The sequence below is a fragment of the Falco punctatus genome, assembly GCF_963210335.1.
Source record: "Falco punctatus genome assembly, chromosome: 18".
Classification (NCBI taxonomy): Eukaryota; Metazoa; Chordata; class Aves; order Falconiformes; family Falconidae; genus Falco; species Falco punctatus.
The window spans coordinates 1,065,174-1,086,808 of NC_137598.1; the positions used below are offsets into that span (position 1 = coordinate 1,065,174).

At 54.8% G+C, this 21,635-nt stretch overlaps 1 protein-coding gene across 4 annotated transcripts in view; it reads right to left on the reverse strand.

Moving 5' to 3' along the window:
• OTUD7B (OTU deubiquitinase 7B) overlaps positions 1 to 21,635 on the reverse strand; it is a 50,489-nt gene continuing 28,854 nt past the window's right edge. For all 4 annotated transcript variants that reach the window (XM_080368263.1, XM_080368262.1, XM_080368265.1 and 1 more), the window contains 11 exons: positions 21,484 to 21,631; positions 17,044 to 17,214; positions 16,634 to 16,849; positions 11,767 to 11,868; positions 10,853 to 10,980; positions 9,244 to 9,356; positions 8,484 to 8,611; positions 7,689 to 7,838; positions 6,978 to 7,092; positions 6,099 to 6,183; positions 1 to 4,839 (listed from right to left, as the gene is read on the reverse strand). In XM_080368263.1, the coding sequence (XP_080224389.1) occupies positions 3,541 to 4,839; positions 6,099 to 6,183; positions 6,978 to 7,092; positions 7,689 to 7,838; positions 8,484 to 8,611; positions 9,244 to 9,356; positions 10,853 to 10,980; positions 11,767 to 11,868; positions 16,634 to 16,849; positions 17,044 to 17,214; positions 21,484 to 21,631 (2,655 nt within the window). In that variant the 3' untranslated portion in view covers positions 1 to 3,540. The remainder of the gene's footprint in view (positions 4,840 to 6,098; positions 6,184 to 6,977; positions 7,093 to 7,688; positions 7,839 to 8,483; positions 8,612 to 9,243; positions 9,357 to 10,852; positions 10,981 to 11,766; positions 11,869 to 16,633; positions 16,850 to 17,043; positions 17,215 to 21,483; positions 21,632 to 21,635) is intronic.

The following is a 21,635-nucleotide window of genomic DNA, read 5'->3' on the forward strand; positions in this document are numbered from 1 at the left end:
TTAATTAATTGAACGTTATTTATTGTTAATGAATCTATGGTAGCATTAACGAAGGATGCGGTGTACAGCCCCATTGCCCCGCACCATCAGTGCTCGCTCCAGCGGTGCTGGCAAGGCGTCAAAAAAAAAAAATATAGCAGCATCACCCCCCACCTAATCATTAATTAAAAAAAAAATGTTGCAAATAAACGAGTGCGGAATTAATTCAGGTCACTTCTTGTTGGGTTAGCGCTAACCAAAGCATCCCACCAGCCTTCCCCGCAGTGGCGCTGGTAACGGCAGCGACGGGCGACGCTTGTTCGGTAAAAGAAATGGCTGACGGACGGGTTTTTGGGGACCCTTCCCGAAAATCTTTCATCAACCCCCCAGCAGCAACGCTTCTGCCCACGACACCATTAAGTGCACTTAGTTTAAGCCCTCGGGATGAAGTCGCAGCATCCCCATGGGAGAAAACCCCTCCTGGGGGCAGGATTGGTGCTTTGCCTCCCTGAAAGGTGCTTTGGAGTGAGAGTCCCTCTTGTTCCCCTTCTCCCCCCCCCCCAAAATATAAAAATATTGGTGCTGGAAAAATATCCAGTCCCGCATCCTGAAAACTTCCGTGCGCTGATGAATAGGAGCCGGTGGATGGTCAGTATCTTTCAATAAATATAATTTGTATTTAATAGTCCCTTAAAAAAAGGAAAAAAAATTAAAATTATTATAACAATTAGTTTCACCATAAAGGAAACAAAAATGACCTGAAAAAATCCTTCATGGGTCTGGAATCGTGGGGCCTCCCGGCTCTGGGAAAACACCCCTCGAAGGTTCCTCCTCATTGCCTGGAGGTCGGGGGTCTCCCCCCACCCCTCCAGTTTGGATTTTTCAAAAAGCTACAGATTCTACCAACGGCAAGAAAACCTGGCAGAGGAATTGGGGTGACGGCATCCCTGCCAAGAAGGGATCCGAGAGGAGTTTCCTCTAGGATGCACCGAAGGGATACCTGCTGCTGGGCATTCCCTGTTTTTTCTTTCCCCCCCCTCAAAACAACATCCCACAGGATTCCGTCGCCTTCACAAGATCAAAGCGAAGCTCCCCTACGGCTCGGCTGCTCCAGTGGCCGGGATTCCCGGCAGCCCCTCGCTTCCCGCCCGGAGCGCCAGGATGGACCCCCCCCCCCCCCCAGCCAGCAGGTCACCCCCCAACCTCCAGCATCCCCCAGCCCCGCGCCGCGGCAGGATGGGGGCCACCAAAACGGGGAGAAATTCCTCCCCCAGATGCCAGGAGCCGCTGGTGGAGCGGTGCCCTTCGCCTCCCGCCGCCGGTGCTGGGGGGCACAGAGCACCCCAACCCCCTGCTGCCGCCGTGGGAGGATGCTCCCCAAACCGCAGTAACGCCGCCGCTCCCGTTACGGAAAAATGAAACGGTTGGAACGGGTCTGTGAGCCAAGCGCCCCGCTGCAGCCGGGTTTTGTTGGCTTTTTCAAGATTTTAGGTTAATAGCGGGGGGAGCCCGGCGATGGTGTGGGGTAACCGTGGTGACCCCCTGGTGCCGCATGTCCCAGCTCTGGGTTCAAGCACGCCAGAAAGGCTGCGGGTCGGGGGATGACTTCCTCGCTGTTTGCTCTGAGATGAGGACGAGCCGCCCTGCGTGTCACCTCCGGGCGCTGGTGCCCACCCCGGGGTGCAAAAGCCCTTGGGAGCTTCAACTGGTGACACCATCACCGGGACCTGTCACCGACAAGCATCTTCCCTGGCTCGACCCGAGCCCTCAGCATCACACCGGCCCCACCTCTGGAAAACGACCTGGATTTGTGGGGGGGTTTAGATATACCTTAAATTATATATGTTGTGGTATGCTAGAACCAAGCCTTAGGTAGCGGTGTAGTAAGGCTTCAGGTGATGCTCCGGGGTTAAGTACACTTCCACCGCCTCCGCCCGGATCGCATCCCTTCTCCCCGGGAAGGGCAGCGGGCAGGATCGGACAGGAAGGGATTGCATAGTTGTATGCCTTCTGAAAAACCAAAAATAAAACAAAATAAAATAAAATAATGAGGGAATGGTGTAAAGCTTTGAATTCTCGGTAATAACTCATGTTTTATTTTCATGTGGTAAAACGCTGAACCTTGCTCTATACAGGATCGAGTCCGGTTTGGGAGCTGTAGTTACGAAAAAAAAAAAAAAATTAGAATAAAAATAATAAATCTGTGCAAACATTGCAGTGCTAAAGTTAAACCCACCCTGCAAGACGTGAAGGGGAGCGTACGGTGCATCTGACGCCGCAGGGGCCGGGATGCGGGGGGAGAAGGGAACGTCATGGACCACATCGCATCAAGTTAGTTACGGGTTCGTGTTTTTTTTTTTAATTAACGTCTCGCTCTTTAGCCCTATTATCCAAAAATATCGTTGAATATTCCTCAGCCTAAGGTCGGTTACGTGGCTCAGCAAAATGGAGCCGAGTTAATTCGATTCAGCAGAACGGAGGTAGTACGGCAGTAGCTTTGCTCAAGTAGAAAAAAAAAAAAAAGAATTATGGCTGGGGGCGCGCGGCTCCGGAGGGATGCGGGCGGCTGGATTGGCCTCCCGGTGCCGCGGGATGCTCCGTGTCCGCGCTACCTGCCCGCGCCGACGGTTATTGCTGGCTGGAGACACTGACCTCGCTTCTCTCCCTTCGTACTAAGTCGGGTCGACCGCCCCGCGACCAGAAGGGTTTTTGCACATACTTCTGCAGGAAAAAAACCAAAAAACCCCTCCAAACCACTCGAGCACTGTGACCGCCCCCCCCGGTCTCCCTCCCATCCCCAAGAAAGTTTCAAAATAATATTTTAAAAACCCCAACCGGGTTAGAGCCCTGAGCCCGCTGCTGACAACGGCTCAGCAACATCCGACGGAGCCAGGCTCCGATGATTCAACCGAAAAAAAAATAACCAAAATCCCGATAATGTCCCCATTCCAAGTCCAATTCCAACGAAGTTTCGCTCAGTACCAGCAAAAAAAAGAAAAAAAAAAAGAAAAAAAAAAAGAAATATAAAATAAAACCGGGGTTCAAACCAAAAATAATGTCGCGATTCAAAGGATTGGGACGTTCAAACTGAACTCGCTCGATTCGGAGCGGTTAGTGACGGCGGAATCTGGCTGGAAGGACCCGGCGGGGGGGGGCTGCTCCCCCTGCCCCCCCTCTCCGAAAGCTTTGGTCTGGTTTATTGGATCATTTTGAAGGATTCCCCCCCCCCAACTTTTCCACCCCGTACTCCAACCCAAGCACAGTCTCTGCTAATCCTGCTCGCCCCTCGCCTGAAGAAGCCTCTTAAAAGCATCCTCCTCCCTCCGGCAGCGGCTCTGGGGGCGGGGGGCTGCTTTGCCTCCCCCCGCCCCCCCTTTCCCCGCATCGCCTCCATCACCCCAGCCAAACCCCATTTCTCAGCCCTCCGGCCCGCTCCCCTCCTTCCACAGGCAGGGAAAGGAGGGTGGAGGGGGGATGTTTAACAACAAAAAACAACAAAACCCCAATATTATTGCATTCCCCATCTCTCAGGGGTCCCAAGGTGGGCGCCGGGGGCAGCGCTCAGAACCTGTGCCCCACAGCCTCCCGCTCCTTGCGCTTCAGCTCCTCCTTGTAACAGCAGGAGCAGAAATTCCCAGTTTCTGGATGTCCATAAAAACTGCAGTTCGGCTGCTTGCATTTGGTCTGCTGCACGTTATAAAGCAGCCGGCTTTTATTTTTATCCGCCGACGTCCCTTTCTGCGCGCTGTCCTGCTCCGGGGGGTCCCTGTAGCCGTTGCTGTGCGGGGGGAGGCAGGCTGAGCCCACCGGGAGGCTGGGATGGATGTCCATGTCCGTGGGGGAGAACCTCCCCAGCTGGGGGGGGCTGCTTTGGTGGGGGTTCGCCCGCGCCTGGGGGCAGTGCCGGGGTAAGGTGGCGTAGGGAGGAAGGCTGCCGCAGGACCCCCCGGCTACCTGCCGCCGGCCATCTGGGTAGCCGGGGGGGTGCGAGCCCTCCCCCCCGCTGACCAGGGAGGGTCTGGGAAAGGTGAAAACGCCCGAATAGCCGGAGGGAAAAGCCGTTATTTTAGCGCCGACGGCCAGATCCGGGGTCTGGAGGGGGTAGGCGGGGGGAGGCGGGGGGTAAGCGGGGCCGAGCATCGCTTCCTCGCCCTTGTGGGCGCTCGCCTCCGGCTCCGGCTTCTTGGCAGGGGCAGCGCTCCCCAGCGCCTTCTTTTCCGCCTCCTTTTGTTTCTGCTCGGCCAGGAAGCGTTCCTCGGCATCCAGGAGGTACCTCTGGATCATCTCCTCCTGGTACTGGTGCCGGTTGCTGGTCTTGAGGTGGCCGGCGAAGATGAACTTGCGCTCCCCCTGCATGGCAGCGCGCAGGATGCTCAGGCTCAGCCGGACGTCGTTGCTGTACTTGTAGGGGTCCGACGGCTTTTCGGGGGGTGCTTTACCCGGGCAGCTCTTCTCCACAGGAGCTGACAAGTCTCCTTGGGAAGATTCCTCTTTGCTGCCTTTCCTGGACTTCAAGGATCCTTTCTTCTTCTTCTCCAGGGTGTCTCCCTGCCCGTTGCTCACGCCTCCCTTCATCGTCTTGGGGTGCATCAAGCCGCCCATGTTCTTTTTTAGCTTGCTTCCCAAAGTCTTGCCAAAGCTGCCCAGCTTGTTGGCAACCGAGTCTGCCCGTTTTTTATCTTTTTCCTTCTCTTTTTCTCGGTCTTTCTTTGGTTTCTCTTTGTCCTTGCAAGCCCTGCCGCCGCCGTTGCTTGCCGAACTGCTGCAGACCGACTCCTTGTCCGACTCGCCCGACTCCACAGCTGAACGAGCATCGTCGCCCGCGGAGGCTGTAGGGGATTCCGGCTGGGCCAGAGGCGCCTAGAGAGAAAGAAAAAATAAACACAAAGTCCAGGAAATTCCTTGGATCAGAGTTTTCAGGCTGAAACAGAGGCGGCGGCGCTTGCTCAGGGAACGGAGGGGACAGTGTTTGAACGACCCTCAGCGTCACATGCAGGTCTGCAACGGTCTGACCTCGCTGGAGGTTTCATGGGAAAAGCTCGAAAACGAGGAGGGGGCACCAAAAAATCCCCACTCTGGTCACCCAAGAGTGCAGCGGGCACCCGTCTCCCTGGGGTCACGGCATCCTTCAACCCCCTGGGGTCACAGCACCCCCCATCCCCCTGGGGTCACAGCATCCTCCATCCCCCTGGGGTCACGGCATCCTTCAACCCCCTGGGGTCACGGCATCCTCCATCCCCCTGGGGTCACAGCATCCTCCATCCCCCTGGGGTCACGGCATCCTTCAACCCCCTGGGGTCATGGCATCCTTCAACCCCCTGGGGTCACGGCATCCCCCATCCCCCTGGGGTCACAGCATCCCCCATCCCCCTGGGGTCATGGCATCCCCCATCCCCCTGGGGTCACGGCATCCTCTGTCCCCCTGCGGCCACGGCATCCCCCGTCCCCCTGGGGTCACGGCATCCCCCATCCCCCTGGGGTCACGGCATCCTCTGCCCCCCTGGGGTCAAGGCATCCCCCTGTCCCCCCTGGGGTCACTGCATCCCCCATCTCCCGCATCCCCAGTCGGGCTGGGCTGGGGACAGATGCCGGGATTTTTCAGCAAAGCAGCTGCGAGCATCAGAGAATCTCAGACAGACCAAACCAACTCCCCTCAGAAGAGGGACCCCCCCCCCCCCCCCCCCCGCCGTGTTGTCCAGCAGCCCCCACCATCCCCCAAAGCACCACCCATGGAGATTTGGGAAGCGGATGGGAATTTTCCTGCTGAGGAAAGGTCCTGGGAAAACTGTACATCTCAAGGCAGCTCCCGGTGGCTGTAAACCCGGGGTCCAGGTTTGCGGGGGAGGCAGCAGCATCACCTGGCTGCCAGCCCCCACGGGGGACACGGGGGCTGCGCTTCGCGTGGGCAAGGGGAGTGAAAATGGGGATAAAAAACTCCAGGAAAAAAGCGGCACCCACAAAACCCGAGTGGGTTATCTGCCCAGAGCAGCGTGAGCCGCGATTCCTGCGGCACAGCCGGTCCCACGGGAAGGGCAGGACAGCGGGGGGACGCCAGCTGCCCTCCAGAAAGGGGGTTTAAATAATTCAAGAGTTAATAAGATACCTCCCCGTCTCTTTACCTGCGTGTCACAAGGCAACGTGATCCATTTCACATTCATGTAGCTGTGCAGCAAGTGCAGCTTCGCTTCCAGCGATAACGTCACACTAGAATTTAAAACCAGGATAACAACAACAACAACAAAAGTGAGTTCAAGTTTCATTTTAATAACAGGTTCTCCACTCTGTATTTACAGCTATTTGCCCGTTGTCTTTCTGTTAAAAATGATGTTTGAACACAGCAGGTTGTAACAGTGAGACCCAAGGGGACGTTTTTGCAATCTCCAAAGCTTTCGGTTAAAAGCTCAATGGATAAATAAGATTCCTGAAGGTCGAAAATCAAGCTTGCTACAGATTAAACCCAACTCAAAGAATGACCTTACCGATAACACGAGATAAATAACAAAAAAGCAGATGTCACAGATCTAAATCGAGCCAGTTTCAAAATGATTCTCCTCCCCACAAAAACAACTTCAGAGAAAAGTAAAGAAAGATGTTTTCTCAAAAATTTCCATGGGTAAAAATCATTTGTTCCACTAAAAACAAAGGGACAGAGTCTTTTTGACCGGCTCCAAACCCCTCAAAAATGAGACACCGCAGGGGTAAAAGCCGTGCTGAATTTTAATGCTTTGGTCTCGGAACTTTCTAGATTTCCTGGCCCAAAGTCAGATGCACAAGTCACTGCGTTTGGCTGGGTGATGGGAAACTCGCGGCTCCCGCGCCGTGGCATGGCTTGCCCGTAATCCCCGGCAGAGTTAGGAAGGGTGGTGGAGCGCCAGCTGCCCTCCCAGTCCTCCCAGTTGCAGGGAGGTCCGTCAGCTTTGAGTGGGGCCAGAGGGATGGAAAACCCCACCTGTCCGTGGTGTAAACGCGACAGCCGCGCCGGTCCGTGGACAACCAACCTGGCCAGCTTGACGTTGTCGCTGTCGTCCTTCCCCCACTGCCAGTCCTTCCCCGGATCCACGGCGAAGTGCACGGGGAGCAGCTTGTGCTCCGAGTCCGTCAGGGGGATCACGGCTGCAGGAGGGACAGAAAGCCCACCCGTGACGGGGCAGACAGCCCACCCGTGACAGGGCACAAAGCCCACCTGTGATGCCTGGAAGGACAAACCTGCCCACCAAGCATGTCACACGCGGCAGCTGCCAAGGGTTGGGGTCATGGAATCAGCACAGCGTCGCCGGGTGGTTTGGGTGGGGAAGGACCCTAAAGACCCCCCAGTGCCACCCCTGCCCTGGGCTGGGACACCTCCCGCTACAGCGGGTGCTCAGAGCCCCGTCCCGCTTGAACTGGAGTGTCCCCAGGGACGGGGCACCCACCGGGACGGGGCACCCACCGCCTCTCCGGGCAGCCCCTGCCGGGGTCCCACCACCCTCGGCGCAACAAATTCCTTCTTCACCCCCAGCCTGAATCTCCCCTTTTCAGTTCAAACCGTCCCCCTTGTCCCCCGCACCGGGATAAGGTCCCCCCGGAGCCCCCTCCCCCCCGTGCTGAGCCCCCCACCCCAGCCTGGCCGCACAGCAGAGGGGCTCCAGCCCTCGCCTGGGTCCCTGCCCATCCCCAGGACCCCCCAGCTGCATCGCGCTGACACGACACCGACCTCCCTTATCACCCACCTTGATCTTTCGTGGTTTCCTTCTGCTCCATGGACACCAGAGCAGAGAAATGGGCTTGGTCATACGCCAGGACCAGCGGAGAACGGTGGCATTTGTTGGCTGGTACCTCCAGGGGAAGGTAGATCCCTCCAAAGGGAATAGGGGCAAAGGCTGGAAGGGAAGCGGGGCGGTTAGTTTTCATAACAGCTTAAAAAATGACAAATTGTTGATACTGAAACTGCTCCAGAACGAGCCATTTGCTTCATTCAAGGTTTTCCCCTGCAATTACCTGCCGGCTCAAGGGAGGCTAAAAAAAGAAACCACAACCCAAAAGAGACATCTATTTTCCACCAGGAAGAAGGCAGCTGCAAAATGAAACTATTTTCTATAGTTTCTACAAAAATAAAAACTATTTTCTATCAAAAAAAACAAACCACCCTTCTTTGCTCTTCCGCAAGGCAACTTCAAATTTCGCGCACGCAGAACAACGGTAACGGAATCAAATATTTTGATGGGAAATTAAGTTGGTTCATGGAACAGATGACAGGCAGGGATGGAATTTCCCCTCTCTACACGCACGTGTGGGGGCAAAAAAGGTCGGGAAAAGCCCCGAGCGTTGGGCAGATGCTCTTCGGAAGAACACGAGGTCAGGCTGGGGTGCTGAGCCCTCCATGGGGGTCACCCGCAGCCCTCCCCCACCCCACGCTCTGCCCCTCATTCAAAATCTGGCTCCACCGAGCAAAAAGACCCCGTGAAATGTGGGGTGGGAGCCTGCACCACCCCCCGGGACCGGGAAACCGCGCGGGCGGCTCTTGCCTTCTCCCCCCGAGTCCCGCAGCATCGTGTCCGCCACCACCACGATGGGTCGCTTCAGCACGTGGGCGAGGACAAAGACGTGGAACTCCTCCAGGCTCTCGTACACCGGCTCCTCCGAGCTTTCAACGCTGTTGGGAAACAAGAAATTAATTTTTTCAACCCTTGGGAACATTGAACCGTTGCTTTTAAAAAAAGCACAAAATGAGGTTTTTGTAGGCAGCCGCGCAGAGGCGGATTATAGGAACAGCGTTACGTTTGATTACCAATCAAACTACATCTAATTTGGAGATTTTAGATAGAAACCTGAAAAAATGTCCTATGCCACAGCACGGACCTGTACCTAGGGAATACTGCGCGGCACTCCTGGAGGCTCCTACCTAAAGAGCCCCGGATGTGTAAATCCAAGTATTTTCCAATATTTTCGCACGTGGTATTTGTCCGGGGCGGCTGCGGCGATCAAACCCCTGAAATACGGCGCGAGCAGGGCAGACACCCTCAGCTTTTCTCCCTCCCACGTCGGAGCTACCAGGGTGCCGCGCCGGGCGCCAGGATTAGGTTTCTATCCCCTCTATCGCTGCCGCTTCCCGCGATGCTCCACGGGCATCTCGCTCTCAGCATCCTTCACCCTTCCCCTGCAACCCCCCCTGGACAGGAGCAAAGCAGCAACCCCCAGCCCCCTCACTGGGAATGGTCCCAGCAATGTCTTGGCTGTGTTTTGTATCCCCACGTGTTACTTTTCAGCGCGGTCCCCTCCACGTACCCCCCGCAGCCGCCGCCGTTGGTGCCGTAGTGCACGCGAGGCTCGCTGGATGCCAGCTTGATCAGCTCGTTCCACTCCTTCTGCCACTCCTCTTCCGTGTAGACGAGACCAGACTGGGAAAAAAAAATGGAAAAAAAAAGCCCAAACCAACCCTAAATCATCCAAGTAAATATTTTCCAATCTCCACCGCGCGGTTTTATACAGGCAGCCACAATTTTTCTCTAAGGATTTATGCAAAAATCATCAATTTGTTATGCAAAAAAGCGCACGTTTCCAAATCCGTGTTCCCCAGCCAGCCGGGAAGATAATTTGCCTAAATGGAAATTTGCCTTTCTGCGGGGTGGAAGGCAACACTGCAACCCACGGAATGCGAGGAAATCTTTCCTCTTCCACTAAATCCTTCCCGTATTAATGAGGACACGACCTATTGGCAACAAGCAGCGGGATGGATAATTGGATTAGCTAAAATACAGAATTTATTTCCCTTCAAAAAGCGACAGACGACACCAGAGCGTCCATAAATACTCAATTTGAGGGTTGATTCGGTATCTCAAAACACGGCGAAGCCACGGTTTACTCGTGCGCCCTCACGTTACGGTTGCAAAACGTCCCTTCCTCCTCCTTTCCCGGTGGAATTTCCCCCAAATAAATTCTCCCCGATCAAAAGGATCTTTTTCCCCCCAACGGCAGCTCCAGCATCTGGATGCAACACCCCGAGTCCTCATGGCTGCCCAGACGGCCGCTCCAGCCGCACAGTAGAAGCGCCCGACGCTCGGCTCTCCGCTTTGTTCTAGGTATTAATTCGATTGCTCCGCTCCCGCTGACGCCGTCAGCTGAATCCTGTCATCACTGCTCTAAAGCTCACGCAGCGAAGCGGCGAGAATACTGCGCAGCCCGCACCTACCGCCCGCGCTGAGGACCACAACCACGACCCCACCACATCCCACCCCTCCGGGATTTTCCAGTCCTTTAAAAATCTGCGGGTCACGGTGCTCCTAATTCTGGAGCCGGCAGTTGAAAGAGCTGCATAAAAGCTGCTTTTAACAGCACTAAAATCGCTGAGTATTTATTAACGACTCTGCTTCAACCCGGGAAATGCTGATATTTTTTTTTGTGCCCTTCCAAAAATAAAAAGGAAGCTGGAGAGTAAACACCATCCTTCAGCTTCAGGTGGAAACAAAAGTTCACCCCATTTCCAAAAGCACCTCGATGTGATAAGTTCCTGAATTTCCTCCTTTTTTTTTTTGTTTTGTTTTTGTTTTTGGTTTTTTTTGTTTTTTTGGTGGAGGATTTTGCTCCGCTGCGATGCACCTTTCCTGCCGGAGCGACCGATGCTGCAGCATCGCTCAACACCCAGCACGGCCATCGCATCCCGTCGATATTTTCCATCAATCCCGGACATCACGTGGTTCTAATAATTTTCCTACATTGTCAAAAAGGGAATTTTGCCACAGCTGAGATTGGAGCACATGTCTCACTGTGGCGCGGCCAAGCATCGCAAGCCAAGGAGGGTGCCCAAAATTCCAATTTATCGTGATAGGAAGCACCTCCCAGCCCCACGGGATATTTTATCACAACCTCCCCGCTCTGTGTCTGGTCCAGCTCCTACCTCCTTGTTCTGCTGTGTCTGCTGCCAGCGCCACCTCCGCTTCAGGGCTTCCCTCTCCACGCCTTTATCCATCAGGGTGTAAAGGGATTTGCGAAGCATGAGATCTCGGTCGTGGAAACCCCACATACCTGCGCGGGGGAGAGAGGGACAGCAGTGGAGGATGAGCTGCAGCCGGCACCGGCATCGCCCCATCCATCCGCCGAGGTCCGGTGACCCGCCACGAACCGGGGGAAGCGGGAAAACGGGGAAACTGAGGCAGAGAAATACAAATTTCTCCATCTCCTGGTTCAAAGCCTGCATTTTCCAGCGCGCTCAGGCAGCCAAGCAGAGATGCCGCCCCCCACCCTGCTTTCGACTCTACGGCATCTCACGGATGCAATAAAATATTTGTTCCCGACATCCCGGGCTCCCTTACACCACCGTCTGAGGGGAAAGCAAGGCTGGGCGAAACGAGACCGTGGTCTGGAATAACAAACACGAAGGAAACACCCGACCCTGCTGATTTAGAAGCCTGGAAACCTCCAAAAATTTACTACGGTCACACTTGACAGGATGAAGTAGCCGGAGAGAAACCCGGGCTCTGGGGGCTCCAATGTGCGAGAGGAGGGAAGGGGCGGCTCCGTTAGTTCACGTTTCCGTCAGAAATACAGGGAAACTTGCCAAATGGATGGGGAGAGGGATTTTAGAAGGACACAAGCTACTGGCAGCCTGTTCCCTTCCACCCGTTCCTCTCCCACAGAGCCTGACCGCTTGCACCTACTGCTGCCGTGGCCAGGATGAGCGGCAGCATCCCGGTTTCCCATGGGAATGGATGCATCCTGCTCCCCCCAGGGTGGTCCTGGGCTCCCCTCTCCGCAGAGCCACCTCCACCCCACAGCGCCCTCGTTTCGCCCTGACCCCAGCCCGGCTCTTACCCAGGGAGGCGGCGTGGAGCAGGCAGTTCCCGTCGCCGGTGGTGGCCAGTGGAAGCAGCCGCTGGCAACTGGGATCCACGTTCGCCCACCAGTTCAGTCGACCTGCGGGAAATGTTGGAGAGCGTGAGAATGGGGCCCGGGACACCACGTGGGACCGGGGCGTTCGCCCCCTCCGAAAACGCCGCTGAGGATGGAAATCCGCTTCCCACCTCCCGGGGAGCGCCCGGCGAGAGGAGCCGCTCGGTACCCACCGCCTGGCTGGAGGGAGGATGGAGCCACGACGGCGATAAAGCACCAAAAAGGGGAGAGCGGAGCTGCAAAACCTTGTGGGGAGGTGAGGAAACCGCTGGGCTGAACTCAAGGTCACGTAAATTAGAATCAATTAGAAACAGGAGCCAGCCCAGCCAGGACTTGAACCCAAGCCCCGCGTCCTGCTCCCTACTTATTTCAAAATAAATTGTTATTATTTCAAAAAAACCCCAAACCCCATCACCAGGCAGAAAACACTTTTCAAGTGCTCAGCACCAACAGTGCCCAAGTTCATAACGGCTTTTTGTTTCTTCTTGTAACCGAATCGCTCCTATTTAAACCACCCCACCACGGCCCCTTCTCCCGAGGTACAATTCTCGGGGATTTTGGCCGATCCTGGCAGCTTTAGCAACGCAAACACAAACTGACGGTGCTTTACGCCCTGTAAAACCGGCAGCTTTTTGGTAATATAAGGCCCTCGCCGTCATTCGAGCGAAGAGCTTCTAAAAATAGAAGCTGGGAAAAAAATTAACACGCAGGCTGCGGTCCAGCACAGCATGACCGGAGGTTAAACATTTATCAAGGAGACAAAGTCGGGCTGAATTTGGACTTTGAACTCACAGCCCAGCCCGTGCCCTCAAAAAACCCAGTGTTGATGAGTTTTGGCTCATGATTTTCTTTTTTTCCAGTAGCTTTTCTGCTGCAGATCCTGTGCAACAGGCAGCTGCGTTGGCTGGTTGGTGCCGTCCAGGCTTCCGACGCGTTGCATTTCAGTTGCTCTTGCAGAAACCCGGCCCTTTTCCCCAGCGTTTCCAACAAATCCCAGCATGGTCCCTGCTCAACCACAGGATTTCTTGAAATTGTTTGCACAACCTCAGCAACAGCAGCTGTGGAAGAGCTAAATACGGAAACCTGAGGTTTAAACACCGATAAACACAGGAAAAAATAAAAAAAAGCAGAGCTGACTGCAACGCCAGGCACCGGGGTAATGGCTTTTCTCGGCATCGGGAAAGGAACCCGTTGGAGTTGAAAAGCGTTGAGGACGCAGCCCCGGGACAATAGCTGCGCTCGGAAAAGCCGGCTATTTTCCCTCGATACAGCTCCTGGCACGGCGAAGCCGCGAGCCTGCGCCACGTGGCGCGGGGCCAGAGGAGCAAACGGGGCAGCAAACCAGCGTCCCACCAACGGCGGCGCCGTGCCGCCGCCACTTCACCCCTTTCACGTCACTCCCAGAGAATTCCCTGCCCTTTTCCACGCGGGGGGTGGGTCGGGGGTGTCTGCATCCCTGGTTGTGCCACCTTCTGCTGAGCTGAGCCGGGTCCGAGCCACAGGGGACGCACCTGGGGAGGCATTTCAGTCAGCGGCGCGCGGTCCATGCTGCACCGTGTGCGCTGCCCCCCGCGATTTGTACAGCTTTCCAGTTACGCAAGAGAAATCCTCTCGAAAGAAACCGCATTCCCCAAAGCCTTCTCCAAATGTTTGGCTCCTCTCAAGGCAGTGGAAAGGCCAAGAGGCCCCATGGAAGTATTTAAAACAACACATTTCTCTGCATGAGGTTGTCAGGGGTCAGCCCTGAATGCACTACGAGAAGGATAACGGGATGGAAGAGCGCGAGGGACCCTCCTGCCATCGTCTCTCCTGTGTGTCTGAAGGAGTCCGCTGCCAGCAAGAGGCTTCCCCTGCACCCAGCACCACGCCCTTACGGGGTCCCGTTCTGTTCCACGGCTGGTTTTGCTACCAAACATCCATTCGAGCTCAGGAACCTGCACACAAAAGGTGCACGTTTGGGAAAATACCGTCGTTTCTTCTACGAGAAACCACCTAAATAGGTCACGGCGCTGGGAAGGCACAAAGCCAGCGCTCCTGCCGGCCTGGAGATGAGGACTGACTCATGGAAAGCCCCCATGGCTCTCCTAAGGCTAGCAGGGAACCCAGCGCCGTAACCCTGCCGTCATCCTCCTCGTGTGACGAAGGCAGCGTTCCCAGGGATGACCTGGCCTCCCGCTCCCGAGGATGATGTGACAGATCCACCACCGCCACCCCTGTGCCGTGCCTGTGGACCGAGGGGGTCCTTCCCCTCCGGAATCACCGCTGGGGGAGGGGGAGCAGGCCTGCCACCTGCAAGCGGGCTACAAAAAGAGACCCCCAAAAAAGGAGCGCGGCTAGAAAAAGCGGCACCTGTGCTGGAGCAGGCTCATTGCATCTGTCTAAAACGAAATAATTCATCTGTAGCCTCCTTACTTCATCCAGAGCCCATCTCTTTGTCGGAAACACGTGCAGAAAATATTTCTGTTTTGGGATCTGGCAGCAACAAGAGCTTCTTTAGTGTCTTTACACACGGGCAGCTGCTTGGCCCCGTGTTTTGGGAAGGATGGGAATCGCAGGCTTCCAAGCAACCCCGTCGTGGCTGCGACCACCGGCAGCGCGCGTCTCGCCGCCGAGGATGACAGCGGAGAGGCCGCCGGCAGCGCAGCGGCAGCCCTGCGCACGGGCAGCGGCCCTTTGGAGAAGGCTTCGCCCACCTCTGGCAGCGAGCGGAGCCAGATGTGAGCTCGTCTCTCCCGCGGAGGGAACCGGCGCGGCCGATGACTTAGGGCTGAAAATATGTGCAGGTTGGGAAGGCAGAGCGGGGTACGTGTACACACGCGCCTCTGCTCACGCACGGGCTCAACCCAGGTCAAAAAGCTTCTCCAGACGGGGCTGATGCATTCCCGAGGCACCCAGTGCTTTGATCGCCCGCTCCGAGACGCGGGACATTTACACCCCAAGAACGAGGAACCCGCGGTGCCGTCCCCGCAGCGAAGCCGGCACGCCGCTCCCCTGACTCAGCAGATTTGAGCCGTCCACCTAGAGACCGTCATTAAATATGAGTCTGAAGCAGGAGGTTTCTGCCCAGGACGCTGGGGGGGTGCTGGAGCCGTGCCTGGCACCGCGTCCCTGACCCTGAGGAGCAGCCTGACCTCCAGCCAAGGTGAAGCCATCGAACCCAGGGGTTTCCTTCGGCTCTTCCTGATTTTTTTATTTTTCCAATAGCCTCAGGCAAGGCACCGCTGCCTGCTCCTCCACGCGCTAAACCACTCCGCACCTTCAAAAGAGAGGGCAAGGCTCAGGCCCTTTAGGTTGGTGACAAACAACGCTACCGTGGCGTAAAAGGCCAAATTTCCAGCTCAATGAAGACCTTTTGCTACAACTCTGAGCATGTTAAAAGACGTCATGACCATCTACAGCCACTTTAAAGCGTGCTTACTCCACCGCAGGGGCGTAAAGGGATCTCTGGATAGAAGGAGAAGACTACCTGTACATTTATTAGTCTATAAAATATTTGCTTAATCCCCTAAGGACAGCACGTAGTAAATTATTAATCCCCTAAAGACAGCACGTAGTAAATTAATAACGGGAGTCACCGTAGAGCACGGCACCATGCTCAAAGCCCTACCTGGATTAAGCTCGAAAGCGCTTTATACAGGCGGTCCGGCCCCTTCCTAAAGATAAACACCCACCTACAACCCACATACATAATGCAGATAAACACTCCAGTCTTCAAAAGGCATTTTCTAAAAAAAAAATAAAAAATCAATTACTTCATGTCGTCTCAGCACGCCAGGAAGCAGCCCCGGCACACGGATGGCAAAGCACAGCCAGCCCCAGCTCCCTCACCCCGAGTTTGTGCCGAAACACGGGACCTGCCCAGCCCCCCCCCCCGCCGGGGCATAGATCGGGGTGTTTTATTTGCACGAGACACGGCAGCTTCACCCTCGGCAAACAGCAACGCTGCTGTAACCAGATCGCTTGGCTCGAGTGGCCATTTCCAAACCACGAGAATATTTATGACAGGAACGCTTGAGCAGGAGCGGGCTAAAATTTGACGCTAAGAGTATGTGTTATCCCTGAAGGAGGAGTTTTCTAGGGATGTGCCCTGGCGACAGAAACAAAGGAGGGGTGTCAAGATGCCGGAGATTTTACCGGGTGTCCTCCTGCTCCCCATCCAATGTACTCTTGGTAAGGTGCGTGTTGGGTTTTCTCCGCCAGCGCGGAGTTCCCATTCATCCACCGGCAAAATCGTGATGTCAGCTCACCCAGCAACTACTCAGGGGGGGAAAAAGCAGGTTAGAACGCAGCCCCTCTGCGCTCCTGAGGCCGCTCCTCTCCAGGCAGACGAGTCCCGTGCTGAAGCAGCGTACAAAACGCATCATCAACCTGCGGTGTTGGTAATCGCTCCTAGTATTTGTCAGCGGTGATGAGCTACTCCTCGTGTCACGCAGGAATTTCTCGCACCCTCCTTCTCTCCAGAAGGCTGACAAGTTCCAGGAGGGCAATATAATGCAATTTTTATTTTTTTTTTTAGAGCTGCATTCAGCTGCACGAGCAATAAACCATCCATGATTTATGTACGGTCAGCGTCCGCAGGCGCAGCGCAGCAGACTTACTCAACTCTTGCACCACGGCGTATAAAAATGGGATGCGCTAATACCGTATGAAAAGGGATGCAATAATACCATATAAAAAGGGATGCGATAATACCTATCTGATAACGCAGCCCGCGCCGTATTAGCATTTAAATAAATAAATAAATAAATAAATAAATAAATAAATAAATAAATAAATAAATAGGGCTCACCAGCCTGCTCCAGTGCCACCAGCATGGACTGCTCGATGAGGTCTCGCTCGATGAAGCTGCGGAAATCCTCGGTGTAGACGGTGAGGTCGGGCAGCTGGAAGGTGCAAATGGGCATCTCCAGCAGATGTTCGCTGCTGCCGTTGCTGGAGACGTGGGAGCGGGCCAGGGAGACGATGGTTGAGCTGGCGTGGGAGATGCCTCGAGACAGGCGCTTTTCTGGGAGGAAAAGATAAAAAAAAAAACCCCACCTGAACAGCGCAGGAGCAGCAAACCTCAGCGGAGCCATTCCCAAACCGCTGCCTTCCGCTAGTGTTTGTCTGGTTGCCGGTGGCTGGGTTGCCCCAGCATATAAATATTTCAGGCACCAGAAGGAAGATTTAATTGATCCGTATCATTTTGGTGACACTGACCTTGCACAATATCATCCTGCCGCTGGAGCGGCGGGCGCCCGGGACGAGCCGCTTCTTTTTCGGGGGGTCTGTAGCCGCGTCCCTCGTTGAAGGAATGGGGGAGGTTGCCGGCGTGCACCTGCCTCAGCTGCTCGAAGTCACTCAGGGCTGCGCTCAGATCCCAGTTCTTGCCTGGACGGGAAGGTAGCGACAGTGGTCACTGACAGCGGAAAGAAATAGAGAGGGTTCCTCCGTGCTAGAAACTCATCACAGGGGGGGTTATCACGGAGCGGGAAGGCTGCCCGGCAGGAACACGGGGGGACGCAGGGAGCAGCACCGCTCCTTCAGCCGGGCACTCTATTTCTGTCCAGGATTTGCATTTCTGGAAGAGTCCAGGAACCCCAAGTGCCCAGAGAGCGTTGGCTCTGCTGCAGGGGCAGCTCACACGTCACATCTGCAAAGGCAGGGGCAGAGCCCAGAGCGAGCGGCTGCCCTTGGACGTCACAAGACCCAAAGACCTCACCGTCAAAAAAAACCCCAAACCCCAGCAAAAACCGCCTCACTGGGTGGTTTGGGTGGGAGGGGGCCGTAAAGACCCCCCAGTGCCACCCCTGCCCTGGGCTGGGACACCTCCCGCTACAGCGGGTGCTCAGAGCCCCATCCCGCTTGAACTGGAGTGTCCCCAGGGACGGGGCACCCACCGGGACGGGGCACCCACTGCCAGGGACCCACCACACCAAACCTCGCCCTTCTCTCCGGTGTGAGATGGCACTGTGCCAGAACAAGGTTCCCAGCTGTAAAACGAAGGGCAGGGTCCCCGTGCCGGGATGGGGACACACCGCCCTGAGCAAGGGGAAATGGAATGAGGCTGTGTCACATCCACCAGCATCGAGCTAAACTCCCGGCCCTTTTTTGTTTTGTTTTTTTTTTTTATAACCCTCCAACCACCAGGACGCTGATCCCCCTGCCGGCACCACGCGCGGCCCCCGGCTCCCCTTTACCCCATCAGCACAGCGGGATGCTGCAGTGAAAACACGCGCCGCAACGCCCGATTTCAAAAGCTGCTGGTTTGTAAAACCCCTTTTTTTTACATCTCCCCGCACAGTTTCAGAGGCGGCCACCCAATTCTTTTTCAGCTGACACCTAAAATCTAGAAGCCAGCAAGGTGCCAGCCGGGCAGGTGGCATCTAGGAGAGTTTTCATCTGGCTCGGGTCACTGCTGGCCAGATAAATTATTCAGCAAAACAGCTTGAACTTCGTGGAGTTAAGCGAATCCTTAAAGCAGTTCCATCCCCTCTTAATATTACGCAGCAAGTGGCAAAACCATAATATATATTAATAAACTGAAAGCTTTCTGCACAATAAATTGACCTTTTTGAAGCCGCTGTCTCGCAAAGACAAGTGTACGTAGCAAAAAAAAAAAACCCCAAACAAACAACTCTACCATATGGCTTACATCTAGGATAATTGTGATATATTTTTTTTTTTTAATGAACGTTGTTAATCTAGACTCTTAAATTAGCAAACGCTGTAGAAAGCAAGCCAACTTTATATACAGCAACGCCACGACAGAAAAGATATATAAACCACCAATGGGTTTACGTGATAGCTCACGGACAATAAAATAAGTCATTATGTTTAATTCCCTAAAGGAAATACGCTTCTCAAGTATTTAAATTCTTTTGAGAGATGTAATTTGCAGCATTTAACAACTGACTCCAAACGGAAAGTTATTTTAAGCTGTACCTTCTGAGTCAAAGGGATTTATTCCCCCCCCCCCTTTTTTTTTTTAAATAAAGTAATGAATCAGTATCAAGGAATGAGAATGACCCATCAGATTAAAATTAAATTTGCTGCTGCATCACTATTTGCTTGACCACATTGGCGATGGGAGGATGCTACAGCGGCACCGACCCATCACAGCTGCATTTCCCAAGGACCTTCCCCAGCAGCTGATTCAAAAATTGAAAAAAATAAAAATAAAAAATAATCCTGAAGTTCGGAAACTCTACATGAAACTCTGGCAGCTGCCGGGCTCGTAAATCCCAACGACCACGGTGTCGGGAAGGGCGCGCTGGGTGGACTCAGCACCATGGTGGTTCCCTGCGGAGGGAGAGGTGGGGAGATCCTTTGGGAAGATCCTTCGGGAAGAGCCCTGGCACCGAGCAGGTTTGGCGGGTGCTGGGATGGTAACAGGGAGGTTCCCTCCTCCGGCAGAAACCCAGCGTCCCCTGGGGACACAGCGCGGAGAGACCCGGAGCCCGTCTCCCACGCAGCACTACAGCCCTCGCTGCCCCATCGCCGCGTGATGGCAATCAGCAGAACCTACATAATTTCGCTGATGACCACGTGCTCCTCTCCCCCAGCTCCTCACTCTCTGTGCCTCTCCATGCTGCCACGGCGATGGGTCTCCATCAGTGCTGGAGCACTGGGAAGCCCATCAGGAGGACCATCGGAAGCCCACCAGGAGGACCATCGGGAAGCCCATCAGGAGGACCATCGGGAAGCCCATTGGGAAGCCCTTCAGGAAGTCCATCGGGGGGACCATTGGGAAGCCCATCAGGAGGACCATCAGGAAGCCCATCAGGAGGACCATTGGGAAGCTCATCAGGAAGCCCATCGGGAAGTCCATCAGGAAAGTCCATTGGGAAGTCCATCAGGAAGTCCATCGGGAAGCCCATCGGGAAGCCCGTCACTCTGAGCTCCTGTCACCACCAGACCCCAACTTCACTCAACGCGTGCACAAAACTCAACGCACAGGCAGAAAACACGATGTAAGTTGCTCCTGTTGCCCTCAGACCTCACATCTGAACAACTCACTTAATACACCTACTTCATCCGACTGCTTTCACTAATACCCACCTCCCAAAAAAAAGGCAAATCTCTCTGTTTTCCCTCGTTTCCACCCCTGGAGCTGCCAGCTCCACCAAAGGCTGCAGGAGAAATAGCAGCACGTCATAAAAATGAGCTCAACCCGCTGCTGTCCAAATAAATCGACCCAGGTGCCGAGCGGGAGCCGGAGAGCTCGAAGGAGCATCCACTTTCACCTTTCCTACGGCAAGGCTAAATATTTCTTCCAAAAGAAAATATTTGAAATCCTGCCACGGAACAAACCAACCTGAAGCCAGACCCTAAACACCCCACAACCCCCACGGCGTGCCAGCCCGCTGAGATGATGCTCAGCTGGGAAAATTCACGGGTGAAGCCCCGAAACTGCCAAAGCCAATGGGAGTTTTGAAGAGGAAAAAGCCACGAATCGCTGCGGTGAGCGCCGAGCCAGGGGAGGAGAGCTAGAGCCGAGCAGGTGGAGCAAACTGCCCAAAGACACAAATTCTAGCAACAATTTCAGGGCGTTGAATTTGTTAGTGCTAGAGCAGCAGGCAGGGAGCCGGCACGGATGCTGTAGGAGCATCAGCTGGTCCCAGGTCCAAGCGACAACAGAAACGAGCCGTATTGTCCAAGAAAAAGGAGAAACAGGCAAGTGTGGTCTTGCATTCTAATTGCCCGTTGGTTAATGGTGTACAAACAGCCCTGCTTCTCACGCAAGGCTTTTGTCCTCCAGCGTTACGACACACGCCGCTATTTACTCACTGTCCTTTTGTCAACACGCACCCGAAGGCAACGCTCCCGAGCGAGTTTACAGCCTCAAAATTAAGCCCTGGTTATCTTTTCTCCTCTACCCTTCCCGTGGTTGTAAGTAGAGTGAAAAATATTATTAATAAAAAATCACCTGCAGCCCTGCAGCTAAAGGAACGACTTCCCCACCTGATGGGGTTTTGGAGGAAGCTGCCAGGGCAGCGTGCCCAGGCTCTCCGGGGCTGGCTTCCCTGTTTAAAAAACAAAACTTTTTAAAGTTTAAAGCAGATGACGGTTGTGTTCAACTCCCCGAGCGTCTCCACGCTCTCCATCACCACCTCAAACCGACCGGTCCTGCTGGGTAGGCAGCTCGAGCGCTGGGTGTAAAGGGGATGCTCCGCCGGGAGAGGTCACCGGCATCGGCAAAATAGCAATTTATATCGGCATAATCAAACCGCCGTCGCAAGCAGAACAAGATGTACCAGTAAAAGCACGTTTTTGCCTCGGTAATTACCCCTCCACTGCTTTTGAAACGCGGGCAGCCCTCACCTAGCGCTATTCTGTCAACCCTTCCGAAGGCATCGCTGCTATAAAGGAAAAAAAAATAAAATAAAATAAAACAAAAGCCTGAAGTTTTGCTGCTTGTGGTGAACAGCGTGCGAAGGATGGGGACCACGCTCCTGGTCGATGGGTTCCTCCAGCTGAACATTTGAAATTCATTCCCCAACAGAGGTGTAACGAGAAACCCGGGCAGAATTTCACCAGCCGCGCCGCCGAGGGCACGATTTTCATATCACCGGCACCAGGGGTCCTTAACTTTCCCCCCTCCCCCCCAGCTTCCCCATCAGGCACTTTCCCTTTTTTTTTATTCCCCATTTGATTTACCTTCCAGGAGGTCTCTGGCCAGTCCTGGCTCTGCCCCCGTTGAGCGAACAAAATCCGACAGGACGATGTCCATAGCCGAGGTGGTGCGCTCATGGATCCCGCCGGGCAGCTGGGGTCGGCGGCGCCGGATCAGCACCGCGGCATCGACCTGC